Raw genomic sequence first — 24,941 nt, forward strand, 5'->3', positions numbered from 1 at the left:
TCAAATGTGTTTATTAAAACAATAAGACCCAGAGGTTGAACACACACTTTGGCAGCGGTTTCCCCTTCTGGACGTGACCTTGGGCTTCACTCATCACTCTCATTTGGCGGGGGCTCGTCACTGATGTCGACGGGTATTGTTACATAGTGAGTAATTGTTCTTGGTGGCAGAAGTCCTGAACACTGCTTTAATAGAAAATCAATCACATGGTATGGCGTTATAGATATTGGCGTGGATGAGTGCACTTCCTGGAGCTTACTGCGAGTGTGCCTGTGAGCGTTGAGTCACATCCCCCGGCTCAGCGGGCCAGTTGTGGCTCCGCTCTCTGGGGAGCTGCAGTTGGTGTTGGAGGACACTGCCTGATTTCTGGCACAATGAACTGACAGCTGCTGGCAGGCAGGGCGTCAAGTCGTCTGAGCATTTCTTGATAAGGCTTTAAGGAACTCGATTATTAATATTTAAGTTTATTTTAATTTAAGATAAAACAATCTGACTCATTGAACCAACATAGATGTCCATAGCTCTGGAGATGTGTTTCCACCAGTACATATTAATATTTGATTTGGGTCCGGTCTGAAACTTTCCAACAAAGTGTGTTTACTTATTGTGAAATTACAAGTGAAGTTTAAAAAATCGAATAATTTGTCTGACTAAATCCAGATTTTAAAGATGCTCAGCCTCATAACTTTCGATGACGTACTGTAGTGCTAAGACATTATTATGGTTGCAAAAGAAAAAATATATTCATCTATTTTCTCTCCTACAATGTCAAAGCGAGCATCCCACTTCTTCCTTTTTCATTTGTTTTGATCATTTACCAACATCACTGACTCTTAAATATCCAAAGTCCTGTTATGTCCTCTAAAATGGACTGTCCTTATCACTTATATGGTCTGTCATTCCATCAAACCCCACTTTGTCTAATGAGAGAAAAAAGAGAACCAATCATTAGTGTATTCTTTGTACTCTGTTCTTCACCGTTTAATCTAAGTGTTGGCCTCGTGCTCATAGAACAAAATAAATGGTGATACTGTAGGTCTGCCTTGTCTTATATATCCTAAAATTATGAAACATTAATAAGTAAGAAGAGTTCACATGGACTGAAATCCCTTCTTTAATGTCTTGTCTGTCCTCCACAACAATCATTGTGGACTTATTAAAGGGTGGGATGCTGATGCTCCCCTCCACTCCCTGCTCTCTGTTAACCCCATAATGATGTGTTTATGCACCTTCAAAACAACACAGTGCAGCTGTCAAGGTTTTCAGCACATCCCCATCCGTGACATTCAAAGAAAATTGTCCCGTGTGCTCCCCCACACGAAGGGGTCCTCATCTTCGCCCTGGTACATCTATGGGCCTGGGATGTCTGTGTGGATGGGGGGGCCACATAGTCACCCACGGCGCTCCAGACAGGACCAACTGCAGTCGGCCAGCGGGAGCACGTGGCTTTGTCTTTCACCCATTCTTCTGGGGACCAGCTGTGGTCTGAGTGTGATGCTGCTGCTATAAATATGCGTCAACGAGTGTGAGTAAGTGACAGCTGTACAGTGGACCAAGGACACACTGTCTTGGCACTGTCAGGGCGAGCCACTCCAAAAAAGGCAAACCCAGTGTGAGAGCACTAGTTGATATGTATTTATGCACTTGTAGCAATTGATGTGTGCTATACACAGCTCAGATTGCAGCTTTAGATGGTGATAACGTTTAAAAGCTGCTTCAAATGGAGATGACACCAGACTATTATGTTATCAATTGAGATTTCTTCTTCGATATTCCTATGGGGGGGGGGGGGGGTTGTATTTTCTGAAAGTCAAAAGAATTGCTCCTCTCAAAATTAAGTGGATGATAACCATATGCATGCGTGTTGATACGGAGAGAGAAAAAGAAAACCACCCGTGTTTATGTGTGTGTGTGTGTGTGTGTGTGTGTGTGTGTGTGTGTGTGTGTGTGTGTGTGTGTGTGTGTGTGTGTGTGTGTGTGTGTGTGTGTATATTGTCTGCACACAGGCGCATGTGTGTCTGTGTTTGTGTGCCCTTTTCAAGTGTGACCACCTGTCTTTTGTTAAGAAATAAATAAATAAACACAGGCCACACCAGCTGTCCCTGGCAGTCCGTCCCCTCAGAGGTCAAGGGCTCCCACCGCTGGCCTTGTTGAGCTGGTGGACACTTACAACTTTCCTCTTAACTTCTCTCAAGCACCTCTAAACACACACACACACACACACACACACACACACACACACACACACACACACACACACACACACACACACACACACACACACACACACACACACACACACACACACACACACACACACACACACACACACACACACACACACACACACACACACACACACACACACACACACACACACACACACACACACACACACAGCCAAATGAGCCGGGCTTTGAGCCTCGGAGAGGAATGTTTTATTACACCATCGAGTTACGTTGCACATATCCCAGCTCGTCGCCCTGTAGCTAAGCTCTATCACATGGCCCCCCGCCTTCCATGTGAGGGTTTGGGTCTATAAGAAAAGCACCAGGCAGTCTAAGCCCTGGATCCCGTCAGGCAGATGTGAGGTGTTGGTGCCAGCGAGCGCTCTGAGGCCTGCTGCTGTGGATGTTTAGGTGGCCACAGCCTTGCTTAGGGCCCTTCTTTACTGGGAGCTGGCTGGGCTGCTCGGGGTGTTTATGAATGATCTTGGGAGGACATTGTTTTCTTTATGTAGGAGCTGCCTGGGTTAGCGCCGCTGTGTCGTCTGTTTGTGCATAAAGTACGTTCCGGGGAGCCGCGCCAGACAATGGCCTGGCTGAGCTACTACCCATGCACACAATAGAGTGGAGGGATGAGGCCGAGGTTTGGGGGCCGTGGTTTTGGGGGGCTGTGGGGGTGGAGGTAGGAGAGATTGGGGGCAGGGGTAGTTTGGATGCGGCCCTTGTCTATATGGTGTTTCCCAGAACGGGTGAGCTGGGATTTGGGGGGAGGGTGGTGGGAACTCGAGCACATCCCCATTGGGATCACGTCGCAGAGCAGCTGGATTTCTTTCATGGTGCAGAGGGGAAATAATTAAAAGTACTCGCCATTGAAAATGTCCAGTGAATTGGCATTAAGCCCCTGAAGGAGACATATATTTACTTACAAATTGTGTGTGTGCGTGCGTGTGCGTGTGTTTCAAAGCAGATATAATCAAGCTGAGTTTTAGTAATAATTACAGAAGAATGTCAACTGGCTTTGTTATCCAAGGTTTATCTATTTTGGTGAGTATTGGCAACAGGTCAGGAACAATGGGAAACCATCTTGAAAATGGCTCCGTCCTTGAGCTAAGTTTATGATTTACGGCCTGCAGTATGATCACTTTCTGTTGTCTCTGTACACATTGCAATGCTACGCACGCACGCGCACACACAGGCTGATTGTTGCTGCTCCGTGTCAGACGAGGGCTCTTAAACAATGTTCTTCGGTTGACAGTGTATCAGAGTCTACTTCGACAAAAAATTGGAAAACATGGGTTGTCAGAAATGGGTACATTGGCTGGTGTTAAAACTAGATTGAATGCAAACAAAAAAGGAAGATTGGTAAAATGAATAAACGCCACACAATGAGAGAAAGTTGTTCCATTTAATTCTATGCATAATCTTAAGAAAGACCTACAATCAAGATTGTCACATTTCCACAGCACACGCACACGCACACACTCCAAAAGCGCAAACAAAGAAAATGCACATACAGTTACAGATCAAAAGTAAGTAAGATCAATATCTAAGCAATGTCAACTCTGCATAAAGATTGTCCTCTAATCTCTACACCACTAACACTGAAGCAATTGATTACTATAAAATATACCTTTCTTATTAAAAAAAAATTATATTAAATTCTAATGGCACTTACTACAAATTCTATTAAAAAGATTTCCGTTCGATATTTAGAAGCTTTTTTTAACCAATTAAAACTGAGACAGTCAAATGTTGAACAAGAAGCAAATGCAGTAATAAATATTTCTCATGATTATACACAATTTCACAGTTGTAACCTGCTGAGGAAAAAATTCCAGTATTGGTAAAGTCATTTTTTTTAGACTTAAAACATCATACGCATGAGTTAGGCAAACATAGCCCTCAAACAAGTTTCCATAGAAGTCAACAATCAAAATCTCAGTGTTTCACATTCAACAGTGACAATAATTAAAGGAACCGACTGTTCGTTCCCAGTAGTAATGACTTCTAGAAAGTCACAAAACAAAATGCTTGTCCTCAGTTAACACGTCCAAAACAGATTTCTTCACATAGACAAAAACGGTCAAATAAAGGTTAAATGTAATCTCTCGCAAAAGCAGCAAAAATAAATGGACTTGTAACTTTTAGTTTGTCTGATTTTTGACATGATAGAAAGACAGGAACAACAGTTGTGAATCAGTGGGCTTCTGTCGCTGTGACGTGAATGCCGCACTGAAGGGCAAAAGATGGACAACATAGAAAAAGGGCTTCTCCAGATGCAACACCTATTCGTGTGTCTACAAGGCACAAGTGGTGAACATCCTGGAGGTATAAATAAAGACTGCAAACAATACAAAGAAATCTTCACATATTGTTAGTTTTTCTACCTTTGTACACTTGTACATCAGAGAATCAAGCAATTTAATTTGCATCACATAAGAAATGTTTCTTGAAAAAGACAAAACTACAGTCCTGTGTTCTCATTGAACCTTAACACTACAACAGCTATTTATCTGAAACACATTGTCTTGCGAATGCTGAGAAATCACATGTGAATTCATTTTCTGTGTCCTGAAAGAAGTCTTGGTGATTAACATAAAAACATAAAGACACCTTAAGGGTGCGCTATGCTGAAATGGATAGCTCGTCAGCGCCTACGTTTGACCTGTGTCGTCACAATTGCCAGACATTATTTTCAGACCCTACAATTTTTCTAAATCGAGCACTTAGAAAACAATACTATGATAATTTTGATATTCTCTTCATGGATGTGCAATCAAATCACCGTGGTATCTCCTCAATGTAAAGGAACAATGAGGCATTTATCTACTGCATGCTGGGATAAGGTGGGGAGGGGGGGGGGACTGTTCTTTGATGCCTCCAAACAATACACCTGTTTACAGTGTCCTTGGTCTCCCTTTGCTAAATACATTTCTCACATTCCAAGGGCTCCATTCAATACAGAAAAGTGCAAAGAGAGACTTGCGTTTGCCTTTTCTGCCCACAGCCAGCGGAGAAATACACAATGATCCCTTGAGAACTACCTGGGATTTGGTGGTGTGGTGGTGGGGGGGGGGGACAATGCCTGTATTGTCTGGTTTCTATAGGTAACTAATGCCGTATCGGTGTGGCCGCGCTTGTGAACAACTGTTTCCTGTGGCAGAACAGCAGTCAGAGCAGTATTAACTGCTCTGAAATATGGAAAAGGAACCTAACTCCCCTGGGGAAGACGTGACACTTTAAGAGACTGCAGTCTTAATAAGACATCTGACTCTGTGTTGTAACACGGGGAAAAAAACAGTTTGATAAATAGAATATATATTTACATTAAATATACATATAGTAAGAAATAGCAGCCTAGACAATAGTGTTGACACTATATGCATGCTTAAAAGCAAGTGCTTCTCTATGTTCCATGTGACAAATCTTAAGCTTTCTACACGGTATATTAAAATACAATTACAGTAATTTGATTTGCACGGAGAAAAAAAAATGAACAGACAGCCCCAATACCAGTTAATGAGTACCAAGATCGCTAGGCAAGACGCGGTGTCTTTTCAAGCTTATAGAAAATAAGAAATACACCTACAGTAAACCCTGAACCAAACTAATAAATAAATTCTGATCAAGTCTTCTCAGGACAGATTAGACAATATATCATGAACTTTTAGTGCTACGCCCCCTAAGAATCCAGAAAGCATCTATGTTAACAGACTTGAAAGATTCTTTTTTGAAAAGGACAGCATCACTAAAGGCTCCAGCTTCATCAGTAGACACACACACACACACACACACACACACACACACACACACACACACACACACACACACACACACACACACACACACACACACACACACACACACACACACACACACACACACACACACACACACACACACACACACACACACACACACACACACACACACACACACACACACACACACACACACACACACACACACACACACACACACACACACACACACACACACACACACACACACACACACACACACAGTAAGAAGATATGATAATGTGAAAAGGTTAATTCAAAGAAATAAAGAAGTCAGTAGATTGAGCTGAATGGCACCTGGAGCTCAGCTTTGATGAACAACAAAGCGTTGAGTATCCACCTGTCTCCCTTCCTGCCTGCTGAGGGTTTGCCCTTTATGTCATACCAGGAAATAACAAGGTAATTCACTGGAAACTAGTAGCCTTTAACCCAAACAATACAAAATGTATTTGAGCTTGCTTTAGGTTCTTTTAGTACATTCCTGTTAATTATTCAGTTAAGGATGCTCGTGGATAAAAAGGCATTCCAGAGTGGACAATAATCTTTGTTACCACCTGGTATGTGGAGTGTAATCCAGATTATTTAAAAAATGCCTGAAAACTCACTGAATTTGACAAGAAGGCATAGTGATACAGCTCATTCTCGTTTAAGTAAGTACATCAGGTGAAGTGTTAAGAATTTCAGTAGGCACCAGTGTTACGAGCATTAGCTTTTAACTTCCTTCCTCTGATTATACAACTTCTTTTTAAGGAGCAAATTAGAAAGCCATCCCATTGATATGAGCTCACTCACATTAGCAACTAAAGACGAGCTGTCTCTCCTCAAGGCAGAAAGAATTACAAATATGGGGATATGATGTTCTGCTTGCCTCTTGTTATAAACAACATAAAACTGTCTCCAACTTCATTTCAACCAAATAAAAATTCTACTTTCATGAAAAATAGTTATACTTCCAGTAGTTAATCTTCATTAGTTTTGGTGCCTTATGATACTTGTTAAAGACTAAATAAATCCCCATAAAATAAATAATAATAATAATATTAATAATGTAGGAGTTTTAAAAAAATCATATATTGCTACTTACGGACGGTTCTGATCTCCCATGTGCACAAATAAAAGTCTCACTCACTCTGACGATTGTATTAACATATGTTAGCATTAGCTATCACCCATTTGCCCATAGGCTCGAACATGGGACGCTTTTTCTCTCAGCGAATATACTCCTCAAAAATAAAGTCAACAGATTGACACAAACAAGACAGAAACAAACAAGTGCATCCTCTACATTTGTTCACCTTCATCAACACAGATCCAGCTTGGGTTTCACAGCACCCATGTGTATCCTAACAGCCTGCTTCTGACCCTCATGAAGGCCTGTGTCACAGTCCAGCACAGGAAGCACTTTGATACATCTTTAACTTGAGAAATGCCAAATGGGGTAGAATCCAAAAAGAGAAGTCTCCAAAATAAACTGCCAACATGTGTGTGTACTAATGGGGAAAGTGTTCAGTAGTATTATTCAGTGTATGAAAAGACATTCTGTCTCGTGTCATGGCACTGGTGAGAGGGGTTTTATCCAATGGCGAGAGTCTTGACAAGGCCACAGTGAAACTTCCTGATGTGGCGGTAGAGGTCCCCAGACTGGGTGAAACGCCGCTCGCACCACTTACAGGCGTGCGGCTTCTCCCGCGTGTGAACCACAGCATGCCGACTCAAGTTATGGGAGTACTGGAAGCTCTTGCCACACTGGCCACAGGTGTACGGCTTCTCGCCCGAGTGTGTGCGCTCGTGGCGCTTCAGGGTGTACATGCAGGAGAAGGTCTTGTTGCACTGCATGCAGGTGGGGACCGAGCCATCAGGGGACAGCTTGGAGCGAGCCACGTCCTTCTCTCTGAAGTGCGAGCTGAGGTGCAGCTGCAGCACATGGGGGCTGGGGAAGACTTTGCTGCAGAGGGGGCACACACACACCTGTTGCCCCGGGGGCAGGAGCACCCCGCTGGAGGTGGAGATGTCTGAAGAGGCCAGGTCGTCCTCCTCCTCCTCCTCGCTGTCCCCCAGTAGCCTCCCCCTCCTCTCCTCTACCTCCCGGCCCGGGGCGCCCTCCCTCCCCCTGCAGGCCTCCCCCTCCTCGTCCATCAGGTCCTCCTCCTGGGAGAGCAGGGCGGCTGTGGATCCGTTGTTGCCTGGGAAGAGGGCAGCGAACCCTGTCACCACTGAGCTCCTGGCACTATTCCCAAAGCGCTGGCTCTCAGGGCTCATCGGCTCACTGTCCTCCTGCTCTGACAGCAAGTCGTGTTCGTCTTTAACAAGTGGCTCAGTGCCCTGCTGCTGGCTGTCGAGGGCCAGCTGTCCCGAGACGTAGGAGGGGTGTAAGGGATCTCTGCTAGACAGAGGCTTGAAAGACAAATCCAGCGCACAGTCCATGTCATCTGAAGCCCGGGACCTCTGGGACAGCGATACGGTGGAACTACTGACATCAGCTTTTGTTTTTCCAGCTGTTTGGACACAGGGCTCGGCCTCTGCTGACAAATAATTGACACCTACAAGGTCCGGGGACCTGCCAGAGTGACCGTTCGCCTTCTGCCTGCTCCGCACAGACCTATCACAATCTGTGACAGCCAGCCTGACTTCGCTGTTGTCCATGTCAAACTCTTGTTTCAGGGGGGCCCTGAGGAGCCCCTGAGACTGTGTCTGGGGCTGTCGCCGGATGAGCTGCTTACTGTGCAGCTGGCTTTCCAAATATTTTGCTCTGTCCACACAGCCGAGCCCCAAGCCCTCAGTCATCTTTTCATCCAGAGAGGAGAGTTCTTTATCTTTAAGCTTGTTTTTACACACTTTCACTATATCATACATGTGGAGGTAACTGGCTGCTGCCAGGACATCCTCCACCGGGAGAGAGCTGAAATCCAACTTCCCCTCATACATAAATTCAAGGAGCAGACTGAAAGCCGGGGCTGTCACAATGTCACTGTTGAGATGCACAACGTCCCTTTTGTCCAGCTGGTCCCTGTAGAAGAGATGGAAGTACATGCTGCAGGAGGCCAGCACGGCTCTGTGCGCTTTGAATCGAGCCTCCCCGACAAGAACAGTGCAGTCACAGAGGAAACCTTGGTGACGCTGCTGACTCAGACACTGCAGCAACTGGCGGCTATGGTCTGGGAACTCCATTCTTCCTTCATAACCTGAGAAAAACAGGAAAAACAGGATACTGGATAAACGAATTGAAGCCATTTAGAGGGCAGAGCGGTGCAGCCGGCAGAGGCAGACACCACGGCTAAACCAGAGGAAATGTTAGGATAACTTAACGCAAATAATTTAAAAGTCTGAGCAAACAAACAATGCACAAGCATGCCCGTGTTTTAATCACACAAGTCCATAAAATCCTTCCCTGTTACACAACTTTATTCAGATACATTAAATTCATCAGCAATAACTTTATCCAACCATACATCCTTCATTCTTTCCAGTGGTGCAGGACACGTTACGCTGCGCTCACCCACCCATGTATCACGGTGTAAAGGGATCCACTCTCCAAATTATCCCAAGTATTCCGGTTTCTGGTAGTCAGCCTACTTATTGAGCTTCCAAAATTGGCAAAAAGTGGCGCACCGGCGATCGCACAAGAAATAGCGGAGGTTTACGGAATAAACTCCCGAGAGTGGGAATTATAGCAGTCCATCAGGGGGGTGGGAGGAGGCAAACGTGAAAAATAAGAGCAGTGCAGAGTGAGTAAACTGGTGCTCTGTTTGCTAATTACACTGCAAGCTGTGGAGTCAGCTGCTCTGACATCACCGCAATGGAAACGCTACCTCCAGCTGTGCTCCCCTTTATGCCATATGTTAACTCTGGGCTATACGCAGTCCAAACTACACACACTCAACTTGTTTCAAACTAAAAATAGTGGATTCATAAGTATCACAAGATTGCACGGAATTTCTAACTTTACTTTTTTTTAATCGTGTAATTTATCACCAAGGAAAACTGCAGCCGATAACCGCGGAGGGGAATAAAAACGCTTCGGGGCACTTATCAGACACACGCGCACAACTGTGAAATATTTGTTTAAAAGGGTCAACTCAAAACTCTAAACAGGCAGATTAAAAAAAAAACTTCGGTGAATTGGATATTAAAGTTTCATTCACCGTAAAGGAAAATGCATAAGTGTAATTTTGCGCCCGGTATTAACATGTTAATGAGAGATACAAGTGTAAGACACAGCAGAGCCAAGGGCGCAGTAAACCGAGCTCTATGTCCGTGTTGGGAAACGCATTGCTAGGAGCCTTTTAAACAGCACAGGAACTCGCAGTAACTGCGCTGAACGAAGCGGCGAGGGGACACTCTTTTAACTTTCGCTTCCTCCGTTTCAAAGCACAAAAACACTGCACTTACATTTATTTCCGCCCGGTTCGTCGTGTTCTTTCCTAGAAGCCCGGACGTCCTTTCATGATGTGCGGCCAGATGTTCGCTTCTCCTTGTCGTTTCTTGAGCTTCAGTCCGACCCTGGCAAGGCAGGCTGCACTCAGCGCTGCTGTGTGTCAAGCAGGTTGATAATGGCACAAGTCTCGCGATATCGCGCGTCCACAATAAGTTCTGTACTACTCCGAGAATTCACACAGCGGCAGCAAGTAGCAGAGTACACTGGGAACATCAATTGGCTGCCTTATTAAAACACCTGCCCCACGGACGGGGGAGGGGGGCTTTCAGTGGGACAAATCCGGAAGTATGGCAAAGTTGAGGAAAGGACAAATAGAGCAATTGATGACAATACAAAGAGTCTAGACATTGAACAAAAAACTTTTTTTTGACTAGACAGACTTGTCACTATACAGCTGGATGTTGAAATGTATTATATGTTGCAAAGTATCATGTTTCCTGTTCTATCCAGATCTGTTTGAAGATAATAGGATTCCAATAGTTCAAATCCAGAAGGCAAATTGAATTTGCAAGTTTCCCAGAAACGTTGGATGTGGTTTTGAGTCTGCATTTGATGAAAGAAACACTTTCTGTCACAAATAATTTGTATCTTTGAAAGTATCCAAACTGATACAGAGAATTATAAAATCATGCTTTGTTAATTTGGAGGGTCAGTGGACAATAGGGAACTTTTTAAGGGCTGTTCTCTCTAATCCTGCTTTGGGATGTGGAATTCCCTGGCACCGCACCACCCAGCGCCTTTGTTTCTTTAGACCACACCACGTCCCTGGCTGTGACTTGTTTAGCCTAAATTGTCTGAAGACAGGAATGATGCTGATTTGTGTGGACTACATTAGAAAAAAGTTGTTGTGGACTATCAGGCACTACCAGAAAAAAACATCAGTCTCTGGTCTTTAATTGTTAAAGCTAGAGATGGTGGCACAGTGCAGAAACAGGGGCTCGAGGTTGCAGCTGCTCATCTTGTGCCCCCTCCTGTCCCTCCCTGTGCTCCCCCAACTGCTTCAGTCACCTTTGCCCTGTGTTCCAGCTGCCGTGTGTTTTGAAAGGGCCATTTGCAGCTCCTCTCAGCCTTCTGACACAGAGGGGAATGAGCAATGTGACGGGAGGCGGCAGCCACTGGTCGGAAGGGGCCACCGGCTAGATTCTTATCCACTTACTGCTTTATTCCATTTTTAGTCTGGCTGTTACAGAGGGTGGATATATTGCACTCTGGTCATGTCTCTAAATAAAAACTCTCTTTATTTTGGTCTGAAAGCTTAATTAGGGTAGCAAAGGAAACAACGATGATGAATAACTTCACATTTTTGACAAAACACCAGCAAAAGAAATGGTTATACTGAAGCATCAGATGCCATAGGAAATACAATTTACCATTGAGCACTCACACACACACAAACACAAACACAAACACAAACACACACACACACACACACACACACACACACACACACACACACACACACACACACACACACACACACACACACACACACACACACACACACACACACACACACACACACCATCAATGCAAGAGCAGCAATGTGGATAAGAATAGGAGCAGTGGCCCTGTGTTTCCCTGGCAAACGTAGGCGCCCAGTAGAGGAGGGGTGTGTGTTCACAAGGCAAGACAAAGCAGTGGTTGTGCCTGGGGACCGTGGCCTCAGAGAGAGAGGCTCGGCACGGTGAAGGTTCTCACACACAGAAAAAAAAAAAACGATAGAGAAAGAGAGGCAGAGAGGGAGAGAGAATGAGAGTGGGAGAGTGGGGGAGCGGGGAGAGAGAGAGAACACTTCCTGGAGGTTCATTCTTCCTCTCTCCAATCATCAATGGCATTCTCCCCCTGACCCACTCCTCTCTCAGGCAAACAAAAGACCCTGCATTCCAGTGTAGCCTGACCAGACAGCCATCCAGCCACAGTCGCACCACATCCCTCTCCCCGCTGGACCAAAGTCTCACCATAGGGGTGCATGAGTGGAGGATGCTTATAAGGCCTCGTTATGCATTGAAGATCACTTTTAAACCCCTAAACATTAAGCTCTCCCATTGCAATCAGGATTAAACCAAACATTACACACTGTCTGGCCTGCTCCATCTTTAAAAAACACAATATAGTTTTTACACATTTACACAAAGTGAAGCCTAACAATATGGTATCTGTACATAGCTCAGGGTCTTTGTTTGTAGCCTTTATTTGTGAAAATCCCATTGAGATCAACAATCTCTTTTTCAGGGGAGACCTGCAGCACGTTGGTTACACACAACAGAAAACAAAAAGGACATCATACAACATAATTACAGGGGTATAAATTAGCAACCTTTAAAATAATTTAGAATAAAATGTTGTGAGTTTGGAACAATGTGGCTGCATCTGGTTGTAAGGAGGGACCAAGTCAAATGAGTGACACATTCAATTATATTTGCTGGTTTTGTATTTGAAAGTATTCTTTTTACAGATATACTTGTACTTTTATGAACTACTATTGATCACTCCATTCATCCTTTAGACTATGGAGTTAAAATAAAACTACACATTTAAAAAAAAAAAAAAAGAGTACATTTTTCTTTTAGTATTTAAAAATATATACTGATCTTCATTTAGGATTTAAAAGGCTACACGATGGCATATGATGTTCAGTTTGTTATACATTTGGGGTGACCAAATAAAACCAGCTTATATCGAGATGAGGTTATGGTCTTGGTTGGAAAACATAAAGAACAGCCAGCTGTGTGATTTCTTATACAATGCAACAAACTGCCTACCCTTTAAAGCGTTGAATCCTGTAGTGACTGGAGGCGAAGCTGCACAACAGGTGGATAATACATCCTGGAAAATAATGTGACAGTTGAAGCAACATTGCACTGCAGTTGCCGGGAGAAGCCGTATTGGTCGGACCCCCACCACTTCCTCCCTATTATGGCCCTTCTGCCCTTCAGTGTGTAATTGTTGCTGCTGTATGTTATCTATTCTCCTTCAACAGCCCATTAAGTTCTGTTCTGTCCTGTTTGTTATTCTCTGAACAGATACTGCAGGCAGACAAGAGAAGAGATCAGATGAGTCTTTGCAGGAAAGACATTATAAACTCCCTTTGACTCTATGATCCTGCTTCTTTAGCTTTGAACCTGAAAAACAACAGAGTTGGCTTCCCCACACCGGACCAGAGGAGGATGAGGAGGAGAGGAGTCACTGCTGAAATATGGGATACCCTCACTCAGCTCAGTTCTTATGACAGGAACAGCTTGGCGAGGCTGACACATGGTAGCAGGGAGAAACACATTACAGTGTAAGTGACAAAGAGGGGAAACGACTACAGAGGAGGCTGAGAGACAGAGGGCAGAGGCCACTACGTTTTTCATCACAGAGGGAACATTGGCAGCTTTCCTGTTCTTGTGACAGTATATATTCATTAGTTATTGCACAACCTTTCAAAAGCATTGTCTTGCATTTTTATATCATACACAGATAAAAGGAGTTGATAAAGAAGATATTGTGGTCGGCTTCAAAGAAAATGAAGCGTCGAAAGATCACAAATGTACCTGCTTATACAGCAAGGTTATAGGAATATTATTGGAATGGTATGGAGAGAGGTTTTCTAAAAATGTAATGTGAAACAAAAATGAATGAAGTCATATGGGTTCTTCATTTGTTACAGAGGATCCCTGACTTCTCTTGAGTCTGGCTGACTTAACATGTCTGTACCTGTTGCAAACTGGTTTAACTCCTGCCTCTCCGACAGGCAGTTTTTTTGTGTATGGACATGAGTGTTTATACAATAACAATGTGGTATAATAAGAATTATATTCTGATATAAACTCCCAATTTTAACTTTATGCTTTAGTTTTTTCCTTCTGCAGTTTCATCATTCTTTCTTTTCTTTCCTGACTTTGTGTAACTTGATGTTGCTGCATTTCCTGTTGACACAACTGATGCCCTTTTTATATATTAACCTAGAGAGTAGCCCTGACCCTGGAAAAATACATTGACAGTGTCAATTTATTGTCCTCTTGCTAGCAAGCTCACCGTAGTGGTACTCCATCCACCCATGGAGTCTGTGTGAAAGCTCCATAAAAAACGTGTTCACATCTCAATCAGGAAATAAGTGATGTGCTGAGGCGCCAAATAAGAAATAATGGTTGTAAAAGTGCATTCAGTAGGATTTGCCCTCGTCACAGAGTAAGAAAACTAAAGGTTACGTTTGATCTGAACTTTACTTCATGGCTTATGTGCCATTTATGTGAAATGTCAATGGCCCTTTCCTCCTGACAGCAACTCACAGTTAAAGAATGTATTTTTTAGCAGGACTGCTGTAATGTGTCCAATCAGGTGTCTCCAAAAATAATCCATAAATCAACAACCAGTTGCCTGTTGCTTGAGTGCAACAAGTAACAGGAGGACAGAAGCATCACAGCCATGACTACGCCGCTCACAATGGGTACCTGCTCTCAAAGTATTCAGGGCTACAATGTCTGAAATACTTTTAAGCACCCAAGTCAGATCCTCGGGGAACAGCATCGTGAGTGCCTCCGAACTGCTGGACAAAAACCTTTTGCTCCTGGCCATTACCGGGTAAAGAAGTAACCTATTTTAGCCTAGCTTTATTTATTTTTAATTCTTTATTTATTTGGGGTCACATTATAATACAAGTACAGTTTTTCAAATCATATATTTGTAGAGACCCGAAAGTGACAAATGAAATAGCAAACAATATTAGTCAAAATAAAATAAAAACGAAAAAGTACACGGGGGTTGTTTAAAATAGCAAATGTCTGTACATATGCATACATATCAACATACATATATATATATACACATACACACATACATGTGACCATACACACACATCTATACATATACATTCAATCGGTGTATAGAAACACAGTCAAACAAGGGATGGTCGTCTTTGGGATATGTAAATTCTCCACTTTTTCCATGTTTCTTCAAATGTGTTTTCCTGAAGCCTCATTGAGAAGGTGATTCTTTCCATAACATAGATTTCATGGATTTTTTTGTACCAGTTGTCAAGAGAAGGGATATCCGCTTTAAGCCATTTTCTAGTTATTGCTTTTTTTGCGGCAACAGTAAGAATTCCAAATAATTGTTTTGGAGTTTGTGTGGATTGAATGTACAAGCCCAAATAGAAATTTGTCCCAGTTTAAAGGGATTTTTTCCTGTAGTACTATTTCAATTTCGATATGGATCTTTCGCCAAAAAGTTACTATTAAAGGGCAAGCCCAAAACAAATGGTAGTGATGTGCTAACTGAGAACCACATTTCCTCCAGCAGCTGGGGGGCCCTAGATGATGTGATGACTGAGCAGGGCTGAAAAATTACCTGCTCAGCATCTTCCAACTAAACATTCTGTAGGTGCCTGAGCTAGAGATCTTCCATTGAAAAGTACAGTAATTTGTCCAGACTTCGTCAGGGATGGTTTTTTTTGTTTCGTTTTCCCATTTGTGTTTTATATAGAAAGTATTTTCCTTTTTAATATCTTGAAGAGCAAGGTAAAGTTTTGAGATTACTTTCATCCCTGTGTCTGATGTGTATGCACTGGTGAAAACTATTAATAAAGGGTTTTCAAGGGCCTTCTGGCTGTCTGACATGGAACTATTTAAGTAATGGCGTACCTGTAGAAATAAAAAAAATCGCCGTTATTCAATCCATATAGTTTTTTTAGTGTTTGAAAATCAAACATGGTTCCTTTGCTGAAAAATGTGCAATATGAAGTAAGGCCATGTTTGGCCCAACCTTTACATTTTGTATCTAGCTTGCTCGGGGTGAAATCAAGATCATGTGAGCATCATCTTAATATCTTCATTTCCTCTAGCAAGTCACTCCTGGGCAGGACCCTTAACCATAATTTTAAGGAGAGGTTTATCCAGCGGTTATCTTTTTCCATTACGTTTTTGTCTTTTATCCCCTAACCTTGTGGTACTCCTCCTGATACATTATTCTAAATTTCTTTCCATTTAGCTCTGTAGTCTGGCTTGCCCCAGCAGAACAAGCTTCTTAATTGGGCTGATATATAGTCCTTCAAGCAGGGGAGCGCTACTCTTCCCTTGTTTGTTGCTAGTTAAAGAGTACTGAATCTAATCCTTGGTTTCTTAGCGCACAATTTTCATTTGCTGATATATATTTATTTATCTTTTTGCAATTCCCCATACTGTTTGATTTTTTTTTTAATGAAGAGTAATTTATTTAATCACTGCATGTTTACGTTTTTTTTAAGGCTGCTTGCTTGGAATATTTTTACATTGCACATTTTACATGATTGAATTACATTTTACATGATTAAATAAGTTGGACAACACCAAACAAAAGAAATATAACATTAAGGGGTTTTAAACAATATAGCCTTCATCTTGAAGCCAAAATAAGCTCCTAGAAAGCTCCCTTTTTATGTTTGTAAAGTCTATATTTTTGGGTTTTATAATAATGAATATTATAAAAAGACTTTGTCATCTTGGGCCTTGGGAAATTGATGATTTTTTCAATTACCAATATATTGGAATGTTACATATTAATTTAAGGAAGTAATCAGATAGCAGATTTGAAATTAATTTAAACAATCTTTTATCTTTCTGTAAAAAATCTACTAACAAAAACAATCCATCTTTGACATCACCTCATGGATTGTTTCAGGAAGTAAAAACAGACATCCCTCATTGTACTGAGGATCCTCTGGAAACATGGCCAGGGGCTTCTGTAGATCCCCGGACCCTATTTTGGAAACCACTGGCCCAGATAAAACAACGGAGAGTTCAGCAGGGCCATGCAGCCCCTAATAAGCCCCCTACAGAAACACTGCAAGGTTTTTTCAATGGGACGGCTGACAGCCCACCACCCCTCCTGTGAGTGGGACACATAAAGGGTAGGCTCTAGGACCCGGGAGACGAGCTGCCACAGAGGCATTGCAGACAGCGCGTTTGGGAGGTGTAGTGGAAGAAAGGCAAAGAAACGGAGTAAATGAGACCACTTTGTCCAGATTGTTGAAGGACTTATCAACTTAATACACCGCCGAAACAGCTCACTATAATGAGACGGACACATTGTTGAATTCCTGTCCAGGTAAATGTCCGCGTTTCCTTCGCATGGTTAACTACAAGAGGTCGACAGCTAGACAGGGTAGGTCCCCATTGTACTTACATGGGATGCGGTTATTCTCACCCAAGCTGCCCTGCTAGGCCCCATATCCTTTCTATCGCTAAATGCAAACCTGAAATTAGGTACTTTCCTGACTTCGCCGTACAAGTTATGTAGCTGTAAAGTCAAGGTCTTATACACGTCCTGTTGTAAATAATGCGTTGTTATTTTTCAACAAACAACCGCGAGTCTATGTGCAGTTAACCATTCATTTTTTTGACAATGACCACTTTTGAGACACAGCCCTCAGGCCAAGAATATCTACTGTTATGTTACTTTAAACGCTTCAGCTCTGCTAGAAAGTTGTTTTCGCTTGTACTTTATGGCCCAGGAGGCAAATGAAAACAAATGAGCTCAACAAGAGAGCTGCTCATTCATTGTTATGAACTACCACCGCGTTTGTTTACGTGTTTGAGTGGGGAATTTATGGCCAGGCAGTAATTCCAGTGAGTCGTTAGCTTTGCTAGCTTGTTGCTGTTTCTGTTGTAACATTGTTGCATTCACGTTCAGTGATACAAAGTGGTACATCTTTGTTGTGACTAGATGCCACCTTTTAGTGGTTCTCAAAATGGAGCCCAAGGACCTTTTTAGTTCCACAGTTTTTACAGCAGGGAAGTCATAAAGTAAAGGTATAATAGAGGTATATTTCTACTTCCCTCCCTTGTAATCAGTGCAATTGCTAACTGCATGTGGGTAGCTGTTTTGGTGATAGGTTATACTGTTCTCACGGTTATCATCCCACCTACATTGATGAGAGTAATGCCTTTCTTTACTAAACCATACTTTCCATACTTCAATATTCTTCAAAAAAGAATATTGAAGAATGATCCTGTATTTAAAAATACAGGATCATTCTTCAATATTCTTTTTTTCTCAAATGTATGTGAAGCCTACTGATGTTATTGGAGTCATAATGAAAATGTTTCATCTGAGTATCAGAAGTAAGTGACATGCAACCTGTACAACTTTAATGTCCAACTTGAACCCTTGAACTTCCTTCGCTGATGTTAATGTCTGTTTGGCTCCCAGAGGATACTCATACATGCACAGTCTGGAAACAGAACATTGTCCCCGGGCATGTTGTACCCGAAATGCCTTTAAGTGTCAATGTTTGTACTAGTCATGAGACCATGTCTGTCCAGTGTGAGTACGCAGGGGGACTTGGCATGTGACCGGTGAAGACGCAACAAGCTGGCGTAATGATGCATCCAGTGACTCCTTGGCTCTCCTTGTTCTATTTAGAAAATACCAGTCACCTCCCACCCAATCCCCTGACAGCCCTTTTGACGCAAATGTGCCACCAGTTGCATGCAGAATCTGAGGAATGTTGTTTGAAATGTTCCCCCTGTACACAGGCAAACGTATTGTGCCCGTCCCCCTGCCTTCACCACAGGAGTCTAAATGTAATGTCACTGAGAAGATATGCTTCTAATGATGGTAGCCCACCATCAGCATCACATGACGGTACTCTGTGTCAGAACCCTGCAGCCTAACATACTTTTAGCTTTATTCATCTTGTTAATAATAGTTACTCACATTTAAAAAAAAAAAAAAAAAAAGAGATTTGATTTGAGACAAACCAAAGACACCTGGACTTATCCTGAGTGTTATGTTACGCTTGGTATATATTTGAATAAATCTAGCATTGTGATGTATCATTGATTCATTTCACAGCTTGTCTGAACAGCACAAAGAACATGATTCGTACTGTAAGGGGGTTCCTTCTCACGTCATCACAGGATTAAAACAGTGGGTCTATTCAGCTTTCATGATTACAGTAGCTGTGGTTTTGTCGTCGGCTATACCTACCCACAATATTCTTATCGCTAGTGATATGTTTTAAGGGAACTTGATAGAGGAACTGTGCACAGTAGTACCGGTCCTATTGTGACATTTGAACACAAACGAAGTGTAGCTTCGGGGACTGTTTTCCAGCAGCAGGTGAGCATATTCTCATGTTGTTGTTTCAATATTTTATCTTTGTAAAGACTCTTGTATACCCAAGCGGCGGTAGACAAAGGAGCAAAAACAGACTTGTATCCATCGATCTGTGATGAAGGATGTAGTGTGGTGATGTCGGCCTGATTTTCTGCTTCCTGCCATAAACACATGGGACTGTCCTCTGTGGCTCAGTGACGGGCTCAGTGTGTGGCGTCTCTGCAGCAGGAGACTGATTTGCATTGAATGGGATGGCCCCTGGTGCCAGAGCCAGAAAGATGAATGATTGAAAGCTGCCCTGACAGCAGCGTAGGCAGGCAGGCACGCTGTGGCCCAGAGGCCTGAGGACCATGTGACCCGCTGTCAGGGTACTGGGTTCATTCAGTGGCTGCTGGCTGCAGCGCTGGCAGCAGCCCAGCTTTTCCACATAGGCCGCAGTAGCAACAGGTCCGCTCCCATTAAAACAGCAGCGCTCTGTTGTGGCTCCAGAGCCGGTCTTGTGCATGTGTTGCTTTTTTGGCTGCGGTGTGTGTGTGCGTTCAAGTTTGTTTGTGTGATGTATCCCAATGTGTGCATGCCTGTGTCACAGAGTACACACTAAGATGCCGGAGAGATCCAATGGTTTGTGTGATCCCTCGTTTGAATAGCACTCACTGTGCTTTTTCAAAGTCCTCTCCAGGATCCTCCCAGCATCCACTGTGTGTCACAAGCACCGAAACCCCAAGTGCAATAAACAGAAACACTGAGCAAAAATAAACTCACTTCTGCTCATTGATGGAAGCGGGCAGAATGGCAGTAAAAGGCGTGTCGATCGCACATTCACTGACAGATGTGTTTGAGCCTGGGGCGCTACTGATATGACTCGTAGTCTGTCAATAGTCACATCCACTTCCTGTTGATGTCCCCACGAGTGAGCTGGATGAGGCCACTCAAACAGAGCTCTCTTTTGATGGCCTTGCCGACGGAGCAGCAGCAGCAAATTGATTTCACTTGATGGTCAGAGATTGCCTGGTGCAGTATGTGACATTTGTGTGAACAAGCATGGCAATTGATCATTCTTTGGCTTCTTCCCCGCGTTCAAAGCTATCTTTATATAATAATAAAAAGCACTGAATGAATCAAAAGGTCAAGTGTTTTGGTTATGATAGCCTCCAGGTTTTTTCAGTATGTGCTGATTATGAATAACCGATAAGGCTGTGATGGTATTTGGTTTATCTGTCAGTGTCGTCTTATCCTGTCTTATTATACATGGTGAGATTATTGTTGTGGCTTGATCTTTTAGCTACATTCAGACCCGTTTCACACATTTAACTGTAAAAGTGTCTGCATGTTTGTACTCATGTCAGATTTCTGTGTGAATAGTTGCCCCGCGTTGTAAACATCAGCCTGGCAGTTGATCCTATCTGACTCATTTACATTTGTGTACCGCTTCAACCACAGGTCAGGTGCAAAACAACTAAACAACACTCATAGATTCATTGAACCTTTATCTCACAACATAGCTATGTTCTTCATTCAATAGCCACTGAATATTTTTGATCTGTCGTGTTGACTTGAAAAAAAAGTTTGAGGTCATCTTACAGTAAACAAAACCATCTCACTTCAAAGTAGAATTAGTAGCTGTTGTGGATCATATATGTTGCATCACATCCTTCAGCATGTGATATGACATTTGAATCGTAAGTGTGTTGTCGGGCTTTAAACACACACATCAGGTTGGATAATGTCACACAAGCAGTTTTCTGATTTAGTACTCTACTGAAAGACATCAAATCTATAATTGATTTAATAATAATATATTTAATTTATATAGCGCTTCTCATCTGCCAAGACAAATCTCGAAGTGCTTCACAACAAGGGATACTGATACACTTAAGATTAAACAAATAATTGTAATAATAATAAGAAACATTTAACATTTATTTCACAGTATCTATATCTAGATTACTTCAGTTACAAAATAATTGAAATTAGTACATAACAAGTAATGGAAGATGTGAAGAAAATGTATTTGTTTTTAATATTTATTGACTGTCGTTGTTTACTTTAATTTCTCTGGTTGTTTCTGTTTTATTCGGTGATAACTATTCAAAGTGAACGAAAGTGTTTATTAAAGAAACGTTCATAAGACCCCTTCCATATTCACGCTGACTTTTTTGTGGTAGGCAACGGAGCACAGGGATTGCACTGTTGTATGTTTTTTAGCCAAAATGCTAATCTGCAAGTGGGATAATAATCCCTGCTATCCCCCTCAGAAATTCACATCCTACAGTATGCTCGGCAAAAGCTAAATCACAATACTCATCAAACTGTTTAACAAGAGAGCCTTTAGATCATTTGGACAATCATTTTGGTATACCATGGGCTAAACCATCAAGGTCAACTGTTTACGCAACTTCAAAATAAGTTTGAGAACCCTTCATTCAGTCAGCCTGGGTTCAGAATTGTTTCATGCTATTATTTTCTGACTCACTGTTATAAAAAAAGAAGGAATATTTGTGTGAGAACAGCATGGAATTTTCCAGTAGAGGGGAGACTTCATTGTGAATGCCAAAAACCATACACAGATATTTGAGCCTTGCAATGTTGCAGGTTCCACGTGAGAAAGGGACTGTGCTGTGTTTTTAGCATATCTCCCCTAACTGGGTCATAAAACACAAGGATCCTCTCAAACTCTGCCTCTCTTGTACTATGTTGACCTGAGGGTTAATATTCAGACGACAGAAAAAAAACATTCACCTTGAAATGCGGCTAATTTTTACTCTTTTTTTGACTAATAGGTATCCACCATTGAGAAGGCGGCTGTAAACCCCAGGACCTCGTCTCCAGGCTCCAGCAAAGAGCCCTGTGAAGGAAACAAAGCTGTGTCTCTCCCTGTGGGAAACCTGGATCCTCCACCCTGCCCACCAACATGACCAATGTGGTGATTGTCAAGGAGGGGTGGCTGCATAAAAGAGGTACATGCACAGATACATCTATTCTTTGACTTTCATTTAATATCACTTTGTATGGCACCTCAAATGTGTTTGTTACCAGAATGAAATAAGATCATTTACCTAATTATCTATGGGCTGTGGTTTCTTTTCAGTCCAAAAAGATATTGTATAGTCACCATCACCTCATGTACAAAACCAACTGTGCAACCTTGCAGCTTCACCAAGCCGGCAAAGAACACAAACTATGCAAAGACCATAACATATGTTAGATATGCACATTTAAAAAAAAATCGCTTGTTGATACATGTTAATGCATTAAAACTTTAAGAGTTTAAAACACACTATACTACTATCACACTATTCGCAGATGCATTATCTGAGTTCTTCAGTGCTGAACCAATGACATTGGTCACTGGGTGACTTTATTTAAACAGGCTGTAATCCAGATCTACTGCACAGAGCCATCCAGTGGCTGAGGCCCCGGCGGGACCCCCTTTACTCTGACAGTGCTGTGTGGTGTGGCACGGCTCTGTGTCGGTCGTGAGCCCTGTTGTTTGGACGAAGAGGCATTCCTCACATATCTGCTGGCTTTGAGCAGCTTTATGTGTGCATACTCTATCTGCCTTCAAACTGCGGCCGCCTCACGGAGCCTGCTCCACCACCACCACGGGGGGGCAAAATAGATTAAGGAACTTCTCCAAAACCACTGAAGGCTCCTGGGCCCAGTGCCAAAGAACCAGGCTTTTACTGGAAAAGGGGAAACCAAGACTCTGACTCAGGGGATAGGGCGATGGTGGCAGGTCACTCTGAGAGTTCCTGGGACTCTTGGGTGGGGGGGAACAGTGTGCTGCTGTGGTGATTTAGCCCACACTCCCCCTCCTCAAGGCTTGGGCTAAGAGCAGAACAGGCTGCTGTTTTAGGAAAGGGTCAGCCTGGTTCGGCTCAGTTGGTCTCAGTCATACACACCCTGGTGCGTCCAGGGAGGGAAACGTTGGGCTCTTTTAGTGTTTCTGTTAGAGTATCAATGTTTACAAAATATAGTTCTTCAAGTTAGATTTTTTAAATCCAAACCACAATCTATTGTAACTCATATTTTGTGTCTCGATGCTTTCGGTGCAGGTTGTGTTTTTGAGTATCTGTAGGAATAAACAACAACAAGAAAGTTCCTTCTTTGGAAGGGAACATGTACATTTACTTTAGTTAGGCATGACCGCTAAAGGTGTGGTGTCATTCATTTTGTACATCTGTATACTCTTTCCGGGTTTTAGTTCCTTTTTCTTCATATTATTATTATTTGTGCAACAAAAAAGTGGCACGGATAAATCTTTCCAAACATTCATCTGTGCTGATAAGAATGGGAGATGTGAAATGAGGAGCTAGTTTAAAATATAAACACAAGAGTAGTCAAAAAGTTACAGGTAGAAAAATAATCAGGTTAGTTGGTAGTAGAGACACACACACACACACACACACACACACACACACACACACACACACACACACACACACACACACACACACACACACACACACACACACACACACACACACACACACACACACACACACACAGAGTTGTAGCCGTGACACCCTTCGAGTAGTTACACACACATGAACACACTAAACAAACAACCCTTCAGGAATAGTCAGTTGGCATGCTGTCGCAGCCCAGCAGCTGTGTCCTGTGAAATGTCACCCAGAGCCTCTGTGTTTTGATTGGAGGGCGTCCACCTGCCTCCTTGACAGGAAGGCTTTTAGTGTCGCGTCACTGTCACGTAGTCTTTGCCCCAGAGCCACGGCACAGAAGGTGAACCTGCAGTAGCCCCCTGTCTCTCTGTCCATCACCTCAACCCCCACCCAGCCACTATCAACCCAGTGTGCACCTTGAGTGGAGCTTTTTTGTGCGGTGGCGCCACCCAAGTGACTCAGAACTCCATGTGGGCGTAATAATAAACGGCTTACACCGCTTCCAAGTGTGTTCAGCATGCTCATTACTCCCATGTGTGCACTCAAAACATCAATTTAATGTTTTACAAAAGATAGCCCTCCGTATTTCCCGCAGCATGTTGTGTGTGTTCCACAGACACGCTCAAACCACATTGGTGTAAGAGGAGATGCAGTTAACGTGTTTTCTTATAGTAATTCCTATTAAATGAAGCGAGTACACGATCAATGGATTGCATACTGGGCCAGTCACATGCACAGAGCACGTCAGCTGAACATGTCACTCAGTCTCTCTCTTTGGGTCCTGTCTGATTAGTCGTGGTCAGCGTGTGTGTGTGTGTGTGTGTGTTAACCGTGTGGAGGCTCCTGATTGGGAGCAGAGCGAGCATTGTGCCGTAGGGTTAACCCCCCCGGTAGAGCTAATCTCTATGAGAGCTGCAGAATCTCAGCCTTGGAGTGCTCTGCGCTCGCTCAGTGAAATGATCTCATTCTGAAGGACACACCTTCATACTTTCTCCTTAAG

At 42.9% G+C, this 24,941-nt stretch overlaps 2 protein-coding genes across 5 annotated transcripts in view; one reads left to right on the plus strand and one right to left on the minus strand.

The window, feature by feature from the left end:
• Window positions 1-6,199: 6,199 nt before the first annotated feature.
• On the minus strand, window positions 6,200-10,567 carry zbtb42 (zinc finger and BTB domain containing 42). Of its 2 annotated transcripts, none has more exons than XM_034112245.2 (2): window positions 10,415-10,567; window positions 6,200-9,207 (listed from the first exon to the last, which is right to left on the minus strand). In XM_034112245.2, exon 2 carries the CDS (start codon window positions 9,191-9,193, stop codon window positions 7,598-7,600), a length of 1,596 nt encoding a protein of 531 aa, XP_033968136.1. In that variant the 5' UTR covers window positions 9,194-9,207; window positions 10,415-10,567; the 3' UTR covers window positions 6,200-7,597. The 2 variants fall into 2 exon arrangements, with proteins under 2 accessions (XP_033968136.1, XP_033968135.1); XM_034112244.2 differs by lacking the exon at window positions 10,415-10,567 and adding an exon at window positions 9,526-9,710.
• A 6,773-nt stretch (window positions 10,568-17,340) lies between these two features.
• Window positions 17,341-24,941, plus strand: part of akt1 (v-akt murine thymoma viral oncogene homolog 1) — a 29,883-nt gene continuing 22,282 nt past the window's right edge. For 2 of the 3 annotated variants that reach the window (XM_034111219.1, XM_034111221.1), the window contains exons 1-2: window positions 17,341-17,525; window positions 22,319-22,495. In XM_034111219.1, coding sequence (XP_033967110.1) covers window positions 22,450-22,495 — 46 coding nt within the window. In that variant the 5' untranslated portion in view covers window positions 17,341-17,525; window positions 22,319-22,449. Of the gene's footprint in view, window positions 17,583-22,318; window positions 22,496-24,941 lie in introns of all 3 variants that reach the window. The other variant, XM_034111220.1, reaches the window with a different exon arrangement.

This window comes from Pseudochaenichthys georgianus, chromosome 22 (genome assembly GCF_902827115.2).
Source record: "Pseudochaenichthys georgianus chromosome 22, fPseGeo1.2, whole genome shotgun sequence".
NCBI classification, from domain to species: Eukaryota; Metazoa; Chordata; class Actinopteri; order Perciformes; family Channichthyidae; genus Pseudochaenichthys; species Pseudochaenichthys georgianus.